Source organism: Triplophysa rosa, linkage group LG4 (genome assembly GCF_024868665.1).
Source record: "Triplophysa rosa linkage group LG4, Trosa_1v2, whole genome shotgun sequence".
NCBI classification, from domain to species: domain Eukaryota; kingdom Metazoa; phylum Chordata; class Actinopteri; order Cypriniformes; family Nemacheilidae; genus Triplophysa; species Triplophysa rosa.
The window spans coordinates 14,779,880-14,800,951 of NC_079893.1; the positions used below are offsets into that span (position 1 = coordinate 14,779,880).

At 37.1% G+C, this 21,072-nt stretch overlaps 1 protein-coding gene across 4 annotated transcripts in view; it reads right to left on the minus strand.

Moving 5' to 3' along the window:
• The window catches only part of zc3h13 (zinc finger CCCH-type containing 13), a 127,940-nt gene extending 111,626 nt beyond the window's left edge, over window positions 1–16,314 (minus strand). For 2 of the 4 annotated variants that reach the window (XM_057331021.1, XM_057331019.1), the window contains exons 1-2: window positions 16,104–16,133; window positions 15,537–15,683 (exon numbers count right to left, since the gene is read on the minus strand). In XM_057331021.1, the coding sequence (XP_057187004.1) occupies window positions 15,537–15,683; window positions 16,104–16,118 (162 nt within the window). In that variant the 5' untranslated portion in view covers window positions 16,119–16,133. The other 2 variants (XM_057331020.1, XM_057331023.1) reach the window with 2 other exon arrangements.
• Between the last annotated feature and the right edge of the window lie 4,758 nt (window positions 16,315–21,072).

Consider the following 21,072-nt stretch of genomic DNA (forward strand, 5'->3'; position numbering starts at 1 on the left):
AAACAACTCATTTGTTTCCTTTTTAGAACAATTAGTTTTTATTGCTGAAATAGCATACATTAATATCTGTGAAAACTAAACCCATTTAGTACATTCCATTGCCATATTAAATTCAAAATGCAATATAATACAAATATATAAATAAGAAACATGAATAAAAATGGAAATAATAATTTCAAACAATAGCCTATGACTTTTATTTTGGCAGGTTGTCAGAAGACGCTTATTTTTTAGTATGTCTGTTTCTTCACTCAAACAATAACATGTTTGTGAAATAAACTCTCAGCGCAACTCTGGAGGTGAAGTTCATGTCCTCATTCAGCGCAGACGCAGACAAATTCATGAGCATCACGCGTGTAGCACGTTAAACTGTGCAGTTCATTCACTCAGACACGCAGACCAGACAGATGAAATGTGTTTTAACAGGATTCGGTGTCCACTAGTCCGCATCTAGTTTGATGGACTCAATGCAGCCGGAAAACAAGTTTCACTCGTAAAATAGACTAAAATATCAGTTCACCATTTCAATAAGCTATTTATAGGGCTGTGACGGTGGCAGTTTTTTACCACCGCGGTGGTAATAGACAAATCGACCGCGGTGGTGCGGTGGTTGAGAAATATATATTATTTATATAAATAATATTTATATTATTATATTTGCGTGTAGCAACCACATGACGAGTGGAAGAGAAATATAGACCTTATTTAAATACTTGAAATTGTTAAATAATTGAAATATGATATCTGAAATAAATGAGGATGAAACATCCGTCAATGTTTAACGCGCAAATCCATCAGTGAAACGGCACACTACAGCATATAAAACATTTAAATAAACATCAGTAAATAATGAAAACTTAAATGATATAAGAAAGCTAAATACTAAATAAAAAAGCTCTTGTTGCAGTAACTTCAGTCAGTGGCGTATTAACCCTTACAGTCCTTAACAATTCCATTTGAAACAAACTGTTTAAACCTACATTGGCTTTCCTATTCAGATTGCCATAAAAACTTTACTTTTTCCGACTCGTTGATGTGAAACTTACTTGTTGACATTGTCCAGATTAAAATGTGTACAGCTGCACTAAATGCGCGTTCAGAAGATGTGCACAGGAGCGCAAATGAAGAGATGTCTCTCCGCAACCGCGGCAAAACCTGCGCGCGCTCCGACACTAAGCAAGCGGGTCATAGCCAGTTTTGATTTTACGTATCTGTTCATTTCACAATAAGATCCATTGCAAAACCCGCAGAATAACCTGGGTTTTGCCGTGCAGGCCCGCGCTCGAACGCACCAACGGAAACGTATGTCAATAATTTCTGTTAATTTAAAATCTTTTAAATAAAACCATCCACAACTGAAAGGCTACAACTAGCAATCGTTATCGCAACTCTCATATTTATTACACCTATATTTGTCAGAGTGACGTGCACTACCGCCGGTGGCAGTTCACCACCGTCATGGCACCATCGCGGTGGTGCGGTTGTTACGGCAACCGTCACAGCCCTATAAACTATCAGTTATTTATCAGCATGAGAAACACGTGTGAGCGTGTGAGCAGACTAAAATGCGTGTGTCTCACGGTGAATGCGTGAGACTTGAGAGCCCTGTATCATGAACAGAGTTTAGCGGGCTGTGCGTCAGTAATAACGGTCCGTGGGGAAACGCAGTGCTCCGTGTACTGTAGTTAAATGGATTAAACAAGGCTTCGAGGCAACAAAAATTGCCTCGATGATTTTTTGTATTCGAATAACTCGAGTTACTCGAGGAATCGTTTCAGCCCTAATATACACTAAAATATGCAATATGCAGATACGCTACAGCTCCCCCTAGTGTCTTCTATAGAGATGTGCAATAACTGCGATGATCTGAAACCATCGCGATGAGGTCAAACAATCGCGATGAGACGATTATTTAATAATCGTGACAGCCCTATGTTATGCTTATATGAAGGAGTGGAAAACGATCGAATAGGGTTGGGTGATGTCTACCAAATTGGCATCGGACGATGCCTACAGTGAAACATCGCGATGGACGATGACATCGGGGGGCGGGGCGAGGCAGGGGTAGGGGTATATCAGTTTGCTAGATATCTGCCAAAACATTAAAAACAATTACATCAGTGCTCCAGACTGCGACCAAAACACATTTTGTGACCAGTTTTCAAGACAGCATGATTTTTATCACAAGTAATCGCACATGTACGACCTGCAAATCTGGAATTTCTTCCAGTTGTTATTTCATGTGGAAATCGCTGCCATTGCGGACGCGCAAAGTTCAGGTCGTCATTGACAAGTTTACACACACAAAACGTGAGCGCATTACTACGATTCATTTTTTGCTTTCAATTTCTACATCCGTCTCACGCACACACGTGTCACACAACTTCCAAATCATACTCAACTGCTGATAAGCATGAATGGACAAGCTCGACACATGCGCAGAATGTCATACTGTGGACTTGGCAGTCAACATTTGTCTTGGGAATGTGCTGTACGCGGACCCTCCTGATGACGAAAATTGCATCATGCAGGGGAATCACGATGCCGGCCCAACATCGTGATGGCTGTCAGCCATCGGCAATGGATGATGTCACCATCTATCGGCCCAAACCTACGATCGAATTACACTATCAGTATACTGTCTGAAACACTGTCATCATAACCTTCTGAAAAAAACAGATAAAACTACATAGACATGTTATATGCTTATACTCGGTATGTGTGAGAGAAAAGCAATGGCATCACAAGTCAGTCACTATCTCCTATGATAACCCTTTAGTGACTTTGTATTAGGGATGCTCATATTGACCGTTTAACCGTTAACTGATCGTTAAAATTTTGACAGGTTAATACTATCGGTTAAACGATTTAAAAGGTATGTTTATTTTAAGTTTAATAAAATTAATAATATAATAAAAATAATTTAATAATACCTTTTTATATGACTTAAATCGTACATGTTTTTAGTTTTCTGTATGGTGAAAGAAAAACATGCTAAGCATTAACTCACGGAACATGCAGACGTGTGCGACTAGGTGTAAATGGCCTCCGAAACGTTTTCGAGACCGATTAAAATCCGATCACGCAAGTCACTTTGACGAAACAGGACACGTGTAATTCATCTGATTGTTGAGGCCACCTTTGTCAGGGCTTTACTCCTCCAAACGGAGTGCCACTGGCAGCCTTGCTCAAGTTCTTTGTTTTAAATGTAGACACGGGACAATCGCGCTCACAATGCGCTGTGACATTCTCTGTCTTCCCGGCATGTCTACGGCTCAGCAAAAGCTAATAGCGGAGCTACTGCAAGGGAATTTCGGTGCTAGCCATCAATTTATCCTTTACATAAACTTATCTCATGGATGCTTAGCATCAGCTGCCCGTGCGCTTTGGAGAAGAAAACGGAGCGACCGGTGGTTTCCCTGCCTTCTTTTAGACGTGACGTAAAAATACGAATGTGAAATATGAATAAGTAAAAAATAATGTTTGTATTTTGGGTGGTATAGCAGGTCGGATTTATATATGTTTAGCTAAGACTGGCAGGTGGAAAGCAAATGTGATGTGCTTCCCGAGGCGTTATCTCTACATTCCCGGGACATCCGTGCCATCTGAAAGGGTGTTTTCTGCCACGGGTCCAATTGTCAACAAGCTCCAGACTGTCATCACAACACGTAAACATGTTACTTTATTAAATAAAAACTCCAAGCTTTGGATTGAGGTAGGCCTGCTATTTTTATTTGATGAAAAAACTTTGACGGATATAAACTTTGCCGGTTCTTCTGTGTTTTCGTTTTGTCATATTTTGTTAATTCATTTTTTTTCTTGCCCGTTTATTTTATGCTTTGGATTTATATATTATTTTAGTTTTTCTCCATTGCAGTGTTAATTTCGTTGACGAAAACCATGACGAAAAGTATTCGTTAACGACATGTCGACTGACGAAAACAAGACGATAACTAAATAAAAATGAATGCATGATAACAAAAATTGTAATAAAAATATACTGACATTTTCGTCAACTAATAAAAACGAGATGAAAATATTCTTGTCTCACCTGGCGGACATCAGTTTGCGCGCATGTGCATATCTCATATAAATGGTAGAGAGAAGTCTCTGGGAGAAGGGGAAGCACAGACATTTATTCTGTGTCTCCACGCGGGTTACAAAGCTTCTTATTTTCCTTCACGATCGCCGGTAAAACGTCGCAAACTTGAAGCGCGACTGCAGGAGAGTTACCCCAAAACACATTACAAAGGAAGCTCAAGTGTTTTTATATGCCAATGTTAACTTAACACGAGCTGCTGCATAACGTGAAATGCAACATGAAGTCAGCAAAAAGAAACCAGCGCTGTCCTCTACTGATTATAGAAGTGATGAAGTGAGTCAAACTGTACATTCGAACCAAGTATGTGACATGTTTGCATGACTAAAGAAATGTAATACAATTTATATGAAAGCTATTTCTCATTCATTGCTGTATCAGGCAAAGACAGTGCAGCTCTTTCTTCAAAGAGACATGCCATGAGCCAATAGCCTTTGAGTGTGAGCCCTGTCAGAGCGTTTCATTGGTTGAATGAACTGAATGAACAAGCCCTACTGAACGAGTCAATTGAGTCAAATGGGATTGAATGAACTGGAACATGTCGTTAATGGTCTAATATTCTGTGTTCCAACAATGCAAATCTAGTTACTGAACTTTTCTGAAAAATAAAGGTAATGACCTGGTTTAATTTCGTTCTAAGGTGAAGTAAATTATGTCAAAACAGTTGAATCTTTGTATGGAACATTTAATTACACCAAGTAAATGATTTAAACCATTTAGATTTTAGTAGACTAAATATAATGTATATTTATTCGACTAAAATGTTTTTCATATTTTTTCGACTAAAACTAGACTAAAACTAAAATGATGGGGATGACTAAAATGTGACTAAAACTAAATTGCATTTTCGTCAAAAGACTATGACTAAAACTAAATCAAAATTTGCTGTCAAAATTAACACTGCTGCAGACTATGCTGCTTAGCACTCAGTTGCAGCTGGATCTGAACCACACATTTTCAAAGAACTGCCCCATTGTACTTGAAATTGGCTAGTAATGTTAGTTTGGTTGAGAGTGATAGCTGTGTTTCTTTCAACTTCTGAACTCGAACCTGATATCAACAAGTTTTTTATTAAGGTAGGACAATCATTGCGCAGCCAAATGTTGAACCCCAAAGATCTGGCACGAAGCCGGAAAACTTTAACCCCTGTTCACATAACAGACCTTGAATATAACAACATATTTGTGACTAATCTCTGTAGCATTACACATGTAGATGAAATTGTATACATACTATACTGTATAACTAAAGCTATAAAGGTGCCTTCCACTCACCCTCCAGTCCTCTTCCCATGATGGACACATTGCAAGTGTTGGGCAAAACTTCTGAGCCAGGAAAACGACTGTTAAAATGAACCTTATCCTCTCCAAAGACAGCCTGAAAAATGTAAATGTTGAAAATTAAACAAAGTTTACATTTGTTTACATAGAAGTGTTCTGAACACACAACAATAAACAAACAAGCACTTACTATCAGCTTCTGCTCCAGGTAGCATCTAATATNGCCGATTCTATTTTTGCTGCACTGCTCACTCTCATTTAAACCGACAGTGCATTCTTTAGGGACAAAATCCACATGGATTGACAGGAAAAAGTAACAGTTTTACCATTAAAGCATGTAAGTGGTGTCTCATGTGTTTTTAACAGTCACCATGAGTTTCAAAAACACGTTTGCCAGGAGTATCTTAAATGTTATGCTAGGGCTGTCACGATTATGAAATTTGATTGACGATTAATTGTCTAATAAATCATTGCGGTTATGCCGATTAATTGTCTGTTTTAGGGCTTTGACGATTATGGCGATTAATTGTCTGTTTTTGAGCTTTGCCATTTAATTCTCATACATTTTTGATTCAGCGATTGAAACGACCATATTGTTCTGAATGCAAGACTATGTTTTTTTCTTGGAAATACATCGGAAAAAATTGGGTCATCATATATTTAAGGTTTAGGCTTTTACCTGTCAATAATACAACCACCAAATACTTGTAAATTAAGTAAATTGATCAGGTGTGAATTGAAGCCACCATTAAAATGCTATCAGTCTTAGAAAAGCTTCTAGTCTGTTTTTTTCTCACTTGCAAGACTACAATAAATTTTACTTGTGTGTTAATGAAATTTTGGTAGACTGGTTTTCACACTGAGATTTGCTTAAATAATATTAAATTTACTGCAGGTAATTTGTATATGTTTTAGTTTTTTTTAAAGTGATTGTGTTGTGGTGGTACATTTTACAAGTATAACCATGCTTTAGTAACAATATATACACTAGGGCTGCAGCTATCGATTCTTTTACTAATCGAGTATTCTACAGATTTTCCATCGATTAATCGGGTATTCGGATAATAAGTACGTTTTCTTTATTAAAAAGCAATACTAAATATACAAGAGAAAATAAGACAGGTCTCTTAAAATGAGTAAAACAACTCATTTGTTTCCTTTTTAGAACAATTAGTTTTTATTGCTGAAATAGCATACATTAATATCTGTGAAAACTAAACCCATTTAGTACATTCCATTGCCATATTAAATTCAAAATGCAATATAATACAAATATATAAATAAGAAACATGAATAAAAATGGAAATAATAATTTCAAACAATAGCCTATGACTTTTATTTTGGCAGGTTGTCAGAAGACGCTTATTTTTTAGTATGTCTGTTTCTTCACTCAAACAATAACATGTTTGTGAAATAAACTCTCAGCGCAACTCTGGAGGTGAAGTTCATGTCCTCATTCAGCGCAGACGCAGACAAATTCATGAGCATCACGCGTGTAGCACGTTAAACTGTGCAGTTCATTCACTCAGACACGCAGACCAGACAGATGAAATGTGTTTTAACAGGATTCGGTGTCCACTAGTCCGCATCTAGTTTGATGGACTCAATGCAGCCGGAAAACAAGTTTCACTCGTAAAATAGACTAAAATATCAGTTCACCATTTCAATAAGCTATTTATAGGGCTGTGACGGTGGCAGTTTTTTACCACCGCGGTGGTAATAGACAAATCGACCGCGGTGGTGCGGTGGTTGAGAAATATATATTATTTATATAAATAATATTTATATTATTATATTTGCGTGTAGCAACCACATGACGAGTGGAAGAGAAATATAGACCTTATTTAAATACTTGAAATTGTTAAATAATTGAAATATGATATCTGAAATAAATGAGGATGAAACATCCGTCAATGTTTAACGCGCAAATCCATCAGTGAAACGGCACACTACAGCATATAAAACATTTAAATAAACATCAGTAAATAATGAAAACTTAAATGATATAAGAAAGCTAAATACTAAATAAAAAAGCTCTTGTTGCAGTAACTTCAGTCAGTGGCGTATTAACCCTTACAGTCCTTAACAATTCCATTTGAAACAAACTGTTTAAACCTACATTGGCTTTCCTATTCAGATTGCCATAAAAACTTTACTTTTTCCGACTCGTTGATGTGAAACTTACTTGTTGACATTGTCCAGATTAAAATGTGTACAGCTGCACTAAATGCGCGTTCAGAAGATGTGCACAGGAGCGCAAATGAAGAGATGTCTCTCCGCAACCGCGGCAAAACCTGCGCGCGCTCCGACACTAAGCAAGCGGGTCATAGCCAGTTTTGATTTTACGTATCTGTTCATTTCACAATAAGATCCATTGCAAAACCCGCAGAATAACCTGGGTTTTGCCGTGCAGGCCCGCGCTCGAACGCACCAACGGAAACGTATGTCAATAATTTCTGTTAATTTAAAATCTTTTAAATAAAACCATCCACAACTGAAAGGCTACAACTAGCAATCGTTATCGCAACTCTCATATTTATTACACCTATATTTGTCAGAGTGACGTGCACTACCGCCGGTGGCAGTTCACCACCGTCATGGCACCATCGCGGTGGTGCGGTTGTTACGGCAACCGTCACAGCCCTATAAACTATCAGTTATTTATCAGCATGAGAAACACGTGTGAGCGTGTGAGCAGACTAAAATGCGTGTGTCTCACGGTGAATGCGTGAGACTTGAGAGCCCTGTATCATGAACAGAGTTTAGCGGGCTGTGCGTCAGTAATAACGGTCCGTGGGGAAACGCAGTGCTCCGTGTACTGTAGTTAAATGGATTAAACAAGGCTTCGAGGCAACAAAAATTGCCTCGATGATTTTTTGTATTCGAATAACTCGAGTTACTCGAGGAATCGTTTCAGCCCTAATATACACTAAAATATGCAATATGCAGATACGCTACAGCTCCCCCTAGTGTCTTCTATAGAGATGTGCAATAACTGCGATGATCTGAAACCATCGCGATGAGGTCAAACAATCGCGATGAGACGATTATTTAATAATCGTGACAGCCCTATGTTATGCTTATATGAAGGAGTGGAAAACGATCGAATAGGGTTGGGTGATGTCTACCAAATTGGCATCGGACGATGCCTACAGTGAAACATCGCGATGGACGATGACATCGGGGGGCGGGGCGAGGCAGGGGTAGGGGTATATCAGTTTGCTAGATATCTGCCAAAACATTAAAAACAATTACATCAGTGCTCCAGACTGCGACCAAAACACATTTTGTGACCAGTTTTCAAGACAGCATGATTTTTATCACAAGTAATCGCACATGTACGACCTGCAAATCTGGAATTTCTTCCAGTTGTTATTTCATGTGGAAATCGCTGCCATTGCGGACGCGCAAAGTTCAGGTCGTCATTGACAAGTTTACACACACAAAACGTGAGCGCATTACTACGATTCATTATTTGCTTTCAATTTCTACATCCGTCTCACGCACACACGTGTCACACAACTTCCAAATCATACTCAACTGCAGATAAGCATGAATGGACAAGCTCGACACATGCGCAGAATGTCATACTGTGGACTTGGCAGTCAACATTTGTCTTGGGAATGTGCTGTACGCGGACCCTCCTGATGACGAAAATTGCATCATGCAGGGGAATCACGATGCCGGCCCAACATCGTGATGGCTGTCAGCCATCGGCAATGGATGATGTCACCATCTATCGGCCCAAACCTACGATCGAATTACACTATCAGTATACTGTCTGAAACACTGTCATCATAACCTTCTGAAAAAAACAGATAAAACTACATAGACATGTTATATGCTTATACTCGGTATGTGTGAGAGAAAAGCAATGGCATCACAAGTCAGTCACTATCTCCTATGATAACCCTTTAGTGACTTTGTATTAGGGATGCTCATATTGACCGTTTAACCGTTAACTGATCGTTAAAATTTTGACAGGTTAATACTATCGGTTAAACGATTTAAAAGGTATGTTTATTTTAAGTTTAATAAAATTAATAATATAATAAAAATAATTTAATAATACCTTTTTATATGACTTAAATCGTACATGTTTTTAGTTTTCTGTATGGTGAAAGAAAAACATGCTAAGCATTAACTCACGGAACATGCAGACGTGTGCGACTAGGTGTAAATGGCCTCCGAAACGTTTTCGAGACCGATTAAAATCCGATCACGCAAGTCACTTTGACGAAACAGGACACGTGTAATTCATCTGATTGTTGAGGCCACCTTTGTCAGGGCTTTACTCCTCCAAACGGAGTGCCACTGGCAGCCTTGCTCAAGTTCTTTGTTTTAAATGTAGACACGGGACAATCGCGCTCACAATGCGCTGTGACATTCTGTCTTCCCGGCATGTCTACGGCTCAGCAAAAGCTAATAGCGGAGCTACTGCAAGGGAATTTCGGTGCTAGCCATCAATTTATCCTTTACATAAACTTATCTCATGGATGCTTAGCATCAGCTGCCCGTGCGCTTTGGAGAAGAAAACGGAGCGACCGGTGGTTTCCCTGCCTTCTTTTAGACGTGACGTAAAAATACGAATGTGAAATATGAATAAGTAAAAAATAATGTTTGTATTTTGGGTGGTATAGCAGGTCGGATTTATATATGTTTAGCTAAGACTGGCAGGTGGAAAGCAAATGTGATGTGCTTCCCGAGGCGTTATCTCTACATTCCCGGGACATCCGTGCCATCTGAAAGGGTGTTTTCTGCCACGGGTCCAATTGTCAACAAGCTCCAGACTGTCATCACAACACGTAAACATGTTACTTTATTAAATAAAAACTCCAAGCTTTGGATTGAGGTAGGCCTGCTATTTTTATTTGATGAAAAAACTTTGACGGATATAAACTTTGCCGGTTCTTCTGTGTTTTCGTTTTGTCATATTTTGTTAATTCATTTTTTTTCTTGCCCGTTTATTTTATGCTTTGGATTTATATATTATTTTAGTTTTTCTCCATTGCAGTGTTAATTTCGTTGACGAAAACCATGACGAAAAGTATTCGTTAACGACATGTCGACTGACGAAAACAAGACGATAACTAAATAAAAATGAATGCATGATAACAAAAATTGTAATAAAAATATACTGACATTTTCGTCAACTAATAAAAACGAGATGAAAATATTCTTGTCTCACCTGGCGGACATCAGTTTGCGCGCATGTGCATATCTCATATAAATGGTAGAGAGAAGTCTCTGGGAGAAGGGGAAGCACAGACATGTATTCTGTGTCTCCACGCGGGTTACAAAGCGTCTTATTTTCCTTCACGATCGCCGGTAAAACGTCGCAAACTTGAAGCGCGACTGCAGGAGAGTTACCCCAAAACACATTACAAAGGAAGCTCAAGTGTTTTTATATGCCAATGTTAACTTAACACGAGCTGCTGCATAACGTGAAATGCAACATGAAGTCAGCAAAAAGAAACCAGCGCTGTCCTCTACTGATTATAGAAGTGATGAAGTGAGTCAAACTGTACATTCGAACCAAGTATGTAACATGTTTGCATGACTAAAGAAATGTAATACAATTTATATGAAAGCTATTTCTCATTCATTGCTGTATCAGGCAAAGACAGTGCAGCTCTTTCTTCAAAGAGACATGCCATGAGCCAATAGCCTTTGAGTGTGAGCCCTGTCAGAGCGTTTCATTGGTTGAATGAACTGAATGAACACGCCCTACTTAACGAGTCAATTGAGTCAAATGGGATTGAATGAACTGGAACATGTCGTTAATGGTCTAATATTCTGTGTTCCAACAATGCAAATCTAGTTACTGAACTTTTCTGAAAAATAAAGGTAATGACCTGGTTTAATTTCATTCTAAGGTGAAGTAAATTATGTCAAAACAGTTGAATCTTTGTATGGAACATTTAATTACACCAAGTAAATGATTTAAACCATTTAGATTTTAGTAGACTAAATATAATGTATATTTATTCGACTAAAATGTTTTTCATATTTCGTCGACTAAAACTAGACTAAAACTAAAATGATGGGGTTGACTAAAATGTGACTAAAACTAAATTGCATTTTCGTCAAAAGACTATGACTAAAACTAAATCAAAATTTGCTGTCAAAATTAACACTGCTCTTAATTCTGAATTTCATGTAAACTGCACATTTTTCGTGAAGGTACATGTTATGTTGCTTTATGTTAAAATAAATCCTGTTGGAAAATGAAATCTGCATCTCCATAAAGTTGGTCAGCAGCAGGAAGCATGAAGTGCTCTAAAACTTCCTGGTATACGGCTGCGTTGACCTTGGACCTCAGAAAACACAGTGGACCAACACCAGCAGATGACATGGCACCCCAAACCATCACTGACTGTGGAAACTTTACACTGGACCTCAAGCAAGTGGATTCTGTGCCTCTCCTCTCTTCCTCCAGACTCTGGGACCCTGATTTCCAAAGGAAATGCAAAATTTACTTTCATCAGAGAACATAACTTTGGACCACTCAGCAGCAGTCCAGTCCTTTTTGTCTTTAGCCAGGCGAGACGCTTCTGATGCTTCCTGCTGCTGACCAACTTTATGGAGATGCAGATTTCATTTTCCAACAGGACTTGCACCTGCACACAGTGCCAAAGCTACCAGTACCTGGTTTAAGGACCATGGTATCCCTGTTCTTAATTGGCCAGCAAACTCGCCTGACCTTAACCCCATAGAAAATCTATGGGGTATTGTGAAGAGGAAGATGCGTTATGCCAGACCCAACAATGCAGAAGAGCTGAAGGCCACTATCAGAGCAACCTGGGCTCTCATAACACCTGAGCAGTGCCACAGACTGATCGACTCCATGCCACGCCGCATTGCTGCAGTAATTCAGGCAAAAGGAGCCCCAACTAAGTATTGAGTGCTGTACATGCTCATACTTTTCATGTTCATACTTTTCAGTTGGCCAAGATTTCTAAAAATCCTTTCTTTGTATTGGTCTTAAGTAATATTCTAATTTTCTGAGATACTGAATTTGGGATTTTCATTAGTTGTCAGTTATAATCATCAAATTAAAAGAAATAAACATTTGAAATATATCAGTCTGTGTGTAATGAATGAATATAATATACAAGTTTCACTTTTTGAATGGAATTAGTGAAATAAATCAACTTTTTGATGATATTCTAATTATATGACCAGCACCTGTATGTTTCTGTGAGAAGAGAAGGTCCACATGGTTCAGGAGATAGAGATTGACAATGTGGTGCGATCGTTTCCATCCAACAATAGGCTATATACAGTTCAGGTATGACATGATGTGTATATGGAGCTAATTTAATTCTTTCTTTACTACAACCTTTTGAAGTCAAATGTCACCATTATATTTTTTATTTACAAACATGCTGTAGGTATATTTTAGGAGCCTGCTTGATTAGGGGTACGTTTTACTTTTTGATTAATGTTAGTTTTTGAGGCTCTAGACTACATGCAGCTACTATCACTTGTAGCAAAAAACAGCGGCGGATGTTGTTTATAGTTATAACGTCATTTGTATCTTTATCGCAACAAATACCAGAAAATATTGTGATAGAGTTTTAGGGCCATATCGCCCATCCCTGCTTTAATTCCAGTAATCATTTGACACAGAAATAACGATAGTGTGTGGTTGAAAAGACTGTTTGTGACCCTGTTTCATACCTAACACCGTGTCTACACCGGATGGGGTGCAGCGCAATGCAACACACGGCTGGTTCTAATGGGATTGCCGCGCCACATCCGGTGTGGACAAAATTTCAAATTATAATGAGTTCTAATGTGTTCTATTGTCTCTTGTCGCGTTGCGCCGCACCCGGTGTAGACACGGTGTAATGATGATAATGCTTTCTCTGCTTTAGCAGCGGCACCAACACAGATTGAAGCGTTATGATTTTAGTCTGAGGTGCAATAGACACAGGAGAATCGTTGATTTTCATTAATGAGATTGTGTGGGTGTTTGAATCGAGATCGCAATCTTTTAACGATTAACCATGCAGCTCTACTTAAAGGCATAGTTCACCCAGGAAAAACAATCAACTCCTCATGGCATTCTGAGTGTTTCTAACTTTATATCCCTAGTAGGGCTGTCAACGTTAACGCGTTAACGCATGCGATACATTTTTTCAAATTAACGCGTGAGAAAATATTTATTGCAATTAACACAGCATCCGTTTGTTTTGACATCCTTTGTCTAGCGTTACATTATGTAATCACGATCTTATTCGTGTACAGGCTTTTAAACCATTTAAGCGCGATTTGAAACAGTTGCTTTGACGCCGTGTTCAATGAAGATAGACAGCTTCTAAACTGTGGGACGTGGCAAAACGCAACACGAGGTCCAGTCTGGTGTATACAGTCACGGGCTAAAGGCTGCGTCGGTGAATCTCTGTCAGACAGCGCATCCGTGTTAAATTCTCTTTCGTGCTTGAATGGATAAAACCACACAAGATTATGTCAGAAAGCCCGTTTTGTCAAGCATTTTCTTAAGCACAGACTTCAAAGTGTAAAATAAAATCTTAAATGAATGCAAAGTGTTGTGAAAATGGGAGTGCGGTGACGGTCAGATCTGCGTACTGAGACAGCTCTTAAAGGGGCCACGTTCTTAAACGTGCTGCTGTGACTCCTGTCACTAATGTTAATCAAAGAACAAAATAAAAAGAAATCAACGTGATTTTGTAGCTTTAATGAGAATTCTTCTGCATTTCATTTATAATTTAGCATTAAAGACTGTAAAGTGTCCTTCAATTTCTGTATATTTCCTACATGAGCTCTCAATTATACTGTTGAATGGCTATAATTCATGTTAAAATAATCAATTTAATAGAGACATCAATTACAATACTAATATCAAAATGTTAGCTTTCATAAAATGATGCTGTTAAAGAAATATGTTGTTTCTACATCAATTTGAAGATTAAATGTGAAATTATTCAAATGTAAAAGTATATTTTAAAATATTATTGTTGTGTGATTAATCGTGATTAATCACAGAAAAATGTGTGATTAATCAGATTATTTTTTTAATCGATTGACAGCACTAATCCTTAGCCTAGGGCTGTTACGATAAACCCACGATAATTATCACGTGATTTATGCACAGCTTTTGAGTGAAATACAGGAAAATACTGCTGCATCCGATAGCCAGAGGGCGCTCTCGTGCGGAAACTCCAAATACGCACTGCAGAAGAAGACCATAACACGTTCTAGAATCTAAGAAATGCCTTTTTAATCACTGTTACTCAAGCCTCATCAGGTATTTTTATGATAATAAAGTATATTTATAATGATCATGTTTGACGGGTGTTGCTTTTTCAAATGCACATAAGCGACTCAAACTCGCACTGCTTTTAGATCGAGCAGCATTTCCTACTGATCCCAGAGACGTGCTTCACGGACAAGCTACGCATTAAAAAAAATATCGACACATTGCATATTGCAGCCAGCTCGATCACAATAGGATTTAGTGGTAACGCGATAAATCATCATGCAGCCCTACCTTAGCCAAACACAAAAATCTAAAGTTATAATAAGTAATATCCTGAATCTTTCTAGCTTTGCAGCTTTAAAAAGCACATCATCCACAATAAAGGTAATCTATACGACTCAAGATTAATAAACGTCCTTTGCATCAAAACAATAAAACAGACACATATCTTGAGTATACTTAGTGATCAATGCATCACATTTGAATGTCAGCATTACAGATGAGTGAGGAACACTTAATATGGTGGCACACCACCTCTACATCAATAACTATGGTTCTGACATCATATACCTCATCGCTAGTTTTGAATTGTTTATAAATGTTCTGCTGGTTGTATTCCATTTAAAATGTTGTGCAGAGTTACAAAAATAGGAAGTTTTTCTCGACCAGCGATGTTTACGTCTTCTGAAAGGGGTCTATATCTGCTTTCTGAACTCTTTAAGAACCAGCACCCAAGGATTAACATTATATGAATTACAGTGGACTGCGGTTTCTGCTAATAGTTTTAATTGGAAAAAGAGAAGAGAAAAAATATAATCTACACATCGGATGGCCTGAGTGTAAATAAAATTTTCATTGTTTGGGTCAACTACCCCTTAATATACAACACACTAGCTTTTAAAATGCTGACATGGGTGACCAATATCCATACCTCTGCAGCATTACTGGCTGTGCTGGGGCCGAGTCTCTCAAACACACTGGGCCTACGGGAAGGGGTGGTCGTGCTGTTGCTACTGTCTGATATGGTCTTTGAATTTTCCACTGTAACTTTCCGCCTGATCTTGGACATTCTGCAGGGCTGCATTAGAAAACCAGCAAATGAAATAATCAGAATCAGTACGGAGCTGAACTGCCACATATTAACTCAACATACATATAGTCAACATACATATAACTAACTTCATTTCAAAACCAAGAGCTGTTTTGATGGGTGTAATATGCTTGTAAATGGCACGAGACCTTCTATAAAGCGCATTACCAAAATTGCTTCGCTTTCCCATTCCGAAATGAACTGTCGCTTTGTTGTAGTAAAACATAGAACCATTTGTGTAACCAGTTTTACTACAAATGCCATGGATAACCTATTGTTTCGGGAGCAAAACCGTTGTTAACCTTTTTGTTTTACTTGCAGAAACACCAAAGTTTTTTTCAACAATTAGCAATTATTACAGCCAAAGCTGCATGCTACGCGGCCTAACGTTATGCTAATAACACAAACCTCGCTGTTGATCATTTAGCCACAAACAAAGACAATCGTTCACTATACCCGAATTTAAATGATGCGCTGCGTCCAGTTTCACATACTATTGGAATAAACTCTTAGTATGAACAAAAATCCTGCAAAGCTGGGCTCCACGTAGCTGCCATCATGAAACTGGCGCAAATTCTACTATACTCAGATACCCGGAAAACTTGGGGCCTCTGGTGAAGGAAATCCCGCCTCTAATATACATCTTCTTCTTTTGTGTTTATTGGCAGCTTGCATCCTTGATGTTGCACTACTGCCATCTTCTGGGGGTAGTTACTGGCTGTTTACTTCTCATCCTTTACTGCACGTCCTGTTAAATTTATTATTTCAATGTCTTTTATCATATTTTTTATCATATCTATAAATTCATATTTTGAACAATTAACAAGCACATGTTCGACAGGAATCTGCCATTGATGACAAAGTCCAATTGTATGGCTGCATCTCAATCAGCTCCCTAGCTCCCGAGGTCGTGAATCACTATCTCGTGTACATTGGTAAGGACCCTGGCTCACTTCACATTGGGACAGCGTTCGTTTCACTTATTTCCTGTGCTTAAGTGTGTTGTTATAATTCACAGCTGGTAATTATTCCAATTGTTAAATTAAAGTTATATAAGCAGGAGCTGGAGCAATCTCACATAGTTAAATACCTTGGTGTATGGATGGCCTCAAGGATATCATTTGCACTACATACCAAAAAGTTGATAGAGAAATGTAAAAAAGGAGTCAATGTTTTACATGTCTAGCTGGGGTTGAATGGGGAGCCTATAGGATTGCATTAGAAAGAATCTACTGTACATTAATTAGATCCAGTTTGGATTATGGAAGTATAGTCTATGGATTTGCATCAGAAACTACACTTAAAAAGGTTGAAGTTATACAAAATCAAGCTTTAAGAATTTGTTGTGGTGCTTTCAAAACATCTCCCATTGCAGCATTACTGGTAGAAGCTGGAGAAGCTCCGTTATCTTTGCGTAGGTTTAAACTAAGGAACAACTACTGGGTGAGTGTTAAAGGGCTAAAAGATAGTAGTCACCCTGTAAAGGCAGTGTTGGATTAATGCTGGGAACATGGGAATATGAACACCAAAAGCTTTGGATGGTCTGCCAATAGGGAGGCAAAAGAAGATGGAATTGCTGAATATGAGATTAGCCCTACAGTGACTTTATCAGGAATTCCATCATGGATGTTTCCTAAGCCAATAGTAGATTTCCAGATGCAAACGGAGCTCAAAGAGAACAAAAATAACCCAAAGAATATTATTGTACAGAGGTATTTATATCAAAATTTTTCCTCATGGTTACAGATATTTACTGATGGGTCTAAAGATCCTGTTTCTGGCAGAGCGGCTGCTGCAGTTATATACCTAAATTTCAATGTAATATTAAAAAAAGAGTCACTGACTATGTAGTTGTATGTACAGCAGAGTTAATTGCAATATTGTTAGCACTCCAGTGGGTAGAAGATGTAAAACCACGACTAGTTGTAATATGTTCTGATTCTTATGCTGCACTTTCCAGCCTTGCAAGTGGTCAAAAATCATCTAGACAAGATATCATATATGATATCCTTGCTTGCTTGCTAAGAATTAGTAATGTAAGTTTAGTAATGTTTATATGGGTTCCTGCTCATGTGGGGGTGGGGTCTAACGAAGTGGCTGATAAGATAGCTAAGGAAGCTCTGAAAAATAATGAAATAGATATCCAGGTGAATCTTAGCAAGAAAGAGGTCCAAGCTAAAGTAAAAGAAATAACTTTTAATAAATGGCAAGAAAGTTGGAACAATGATAGTAAAGAAGACATCTTTATAATATCCAAAAGCTAGTAGGGAAAGGGAGAAATGTTATTAGTAACAGAAGAGATTATATTATTATAACTCGTTTACGAATAGGACATGCTGGATTAAATTATTACCTTTTTAAAATAGGAAAACACGAGTCAGGTAGATGTGTACATTGTAATGAATTAGAAACTATAGAACATGTTCTCATCCAATGTAAAAAATATGAATATTAAAGACAGAAATTAATTCAAGAAATGAGAAAATTAGGAGGTGATGCATTTACTTTACAGAGTCTGTTGAAAGGATCAAATAAATCAAAGCAACAAATCAAATATAGAGTTATTATAAAAATTTTGAGAGAGATTGGAATAGACAGCAGAATTTAAAGGTTTTTTTTTTCTTCCTAATATCAGGTTTCCTAATATTGGTGCTTCACACTCCAGTCTAGTAGGTGGCGGTAATGCACCAATAGCTGGTTTGCCAACCGCCATAAAACGTTAGAAGAAGAAGAAGAACAGCTGGTAATTACCAACAGGCAAAACCGACATATCTCTGGCTTTATTTTTTTTAATAATGGTTGAAATACATATGAGAAACACTTTAATTATTTTGTTAAATATCCGTGCACAAATTTGGTCAAATACTAAATTCAACTGTTAACTACCCAGTAAAATCAATCAATTTCCTTTTATTAAAAATGAGTGAGCCTTCCCATACAGAAGTTACATATGTTGAAATATATTAAATATAATATATATATATATTTAAATCTTAAAAAATGTAATAGGAATAAATAGATTTTATGTGTATATGTAAATCTATTTTGCAATATATGTTAAAATATATTTAAATATTCGATTTTGGGCACTTTTTAATATTTTTCACATATATTAGACAGGTGTAAATATATGTGTAATGGATATATTTACATCTATTTATTTCCTTTATATGTAAATAAGTTTACATGCGCATCTATGTAAATATATTTTGCAATATATGTCCATAAATTAATCTTTAATATTTGTTAACATATTAGTTTCCTGGTATATTTAAATCTATTTGTACAATGTATTGTATAAACATATATTAAATGTATGTTCCTTTAGTGTATTTCACATATAAATAAACATATACATATTTATTTCCACTTTATTACAAAAACACTCCTAACATTTAATTTTACTTACATTTATAATATGGCAGTCCTCAATAAATCAAGCACTCAGAATAAACATTCATAAAATTGACATTTTCCAGATATGTAATGCAAAAACAATAAAGTACAGAGTGTATAACATTTAATTCACATTGACTTTACATAAACAACATGAATCAAGCCAACAACAAATAATACTTTGGGCCATATTCACAAAACATTTTATGTTAGCACTAGGAGTTCATACTAAATATCAGTAAAAGTTTTTAGTGAAGAGTTTTCTCTTAAAACCTATTCACAAAGCTGCCGAGAGAAAGGGAAGGGTTAACCTCATTACTTTGGATGTCAGCAGACTTACTACCACAGCAGTTGGCTCATAATGGTTTCTCTCATTGATTCAATCATAGAAATATGTAAACCAAGGTATCATGCTGCCACATTCAAATAAAAAACTGTAAAATAAAAAGTTGCTATATGCAGATTTTAAAATTAAACAAGTTCAGTAAATTGTCAGCCTCACAAACTGATTTTAGCACAAAAGCAATTGTGTAATACTATTAAAGTAAAAATTACCAGTCCTAAAATTAGGACTGACAAGGTCATTATTATATTTTTTCCAAAATCTGCAAGTTAGGAGCTACATTTGGCCTTAAGATACTACCAAAGTTTAAAGGGATAGTTCACATAAAAATAAAAATGCTGTCATCATTTATTCAGCCTCTTGTCATTTCAAACCTGTATGACTTCTTTTGTGTTCTGCGGAAGAAAGTCATACAGGTTTGAAATGACAAGTGGGTGAGTAAATGATGAAAGAATTTCATTTTTGGATGAACTGTCCCTTTAAATGTGAATGTGGAACAAGCCCTTCTCTTATTTTGGAACTTCAGTACTGCCTTAGAGTACTTGCCTTCTTATGCGTCTGCAAATGAACCTAGGAAAGAAGATAAAAACATTTGTATTAATCCATGGTTAAAGTGGTACTGGTTGACTTTGCAACTACAGTGCAGACAATTATTCCCTGTAATAGAAATTTAAGAAAGGTATAATTCATTAAAGGCCTATGGTTGTGGGCTCACATCACAGTTACCATGCACACTACAAGACGTTATATTTCAAGACATTTGTCAGGTATTTGTCCTTAATGCTTTTGTGAGTAGGTTTATGTGATGTGGTGATATGGAACTGTAATGCGGTCAACAAACATCTTGAAGTAACAAATATGAATAATATATTGAGGTGTGGTAACTGTGGTATTAGCAGAAAAATGTATTTGGTTCTGCCGCCAGTAATTCCTTTTACTGTCACTATAAGGTAATTGACAGAATGGACATTTTTACAATAATGTTTAAAGGTAGGCTACATAAATGTTTACAAGATAGGACATCGTCTTAGAATTATAAATCTATCTGATTAACTATCTGACATTTTGGTCAAAATTGAGTTATTCACATATTCTTATTTACATTATGCCATGTTTGGTTTTTTAAATGTGTGCATTTTGGGACTTTTTTAAAGAAAACAAAAAGGTTCTATCTACAAAATCGAATTATAATTTGGTGCTATAAGGTTCTATCTGCAAAAGCCAATCCGCACTTGGAATGCACACAAGAGGACCAATCAGGATCAGCTTTCTTTGTCATGTGACTGGACTCCTCAGTGACAGGGAAATTTCTGAGGAAACAGTGCAACACAAAACAAAGTTTAAAAGAAACCTCAAGTTAGCTTGTTTATTGATACTCTTGTCAATGAAAGCAGCTCAAACGACAGTATTTTTTGTTTTGTTTTAGATTTTGTTGAGATTATTTTTTTATATTTATAGACAACACTAGCCAGCAGCGCTAGTATGGAGCGAAAATTGTGCCTAAACTTAACAAACAAATCCAGCGTTTTGCAAACAAACGTATGCAGGGTTACGTATTTCTTTTATGCAAAAGAAACTAAACTCTGAAACAAACAGAAGGCGTTTTACAAATACATAATGCAATTCGAGAGAAAATGC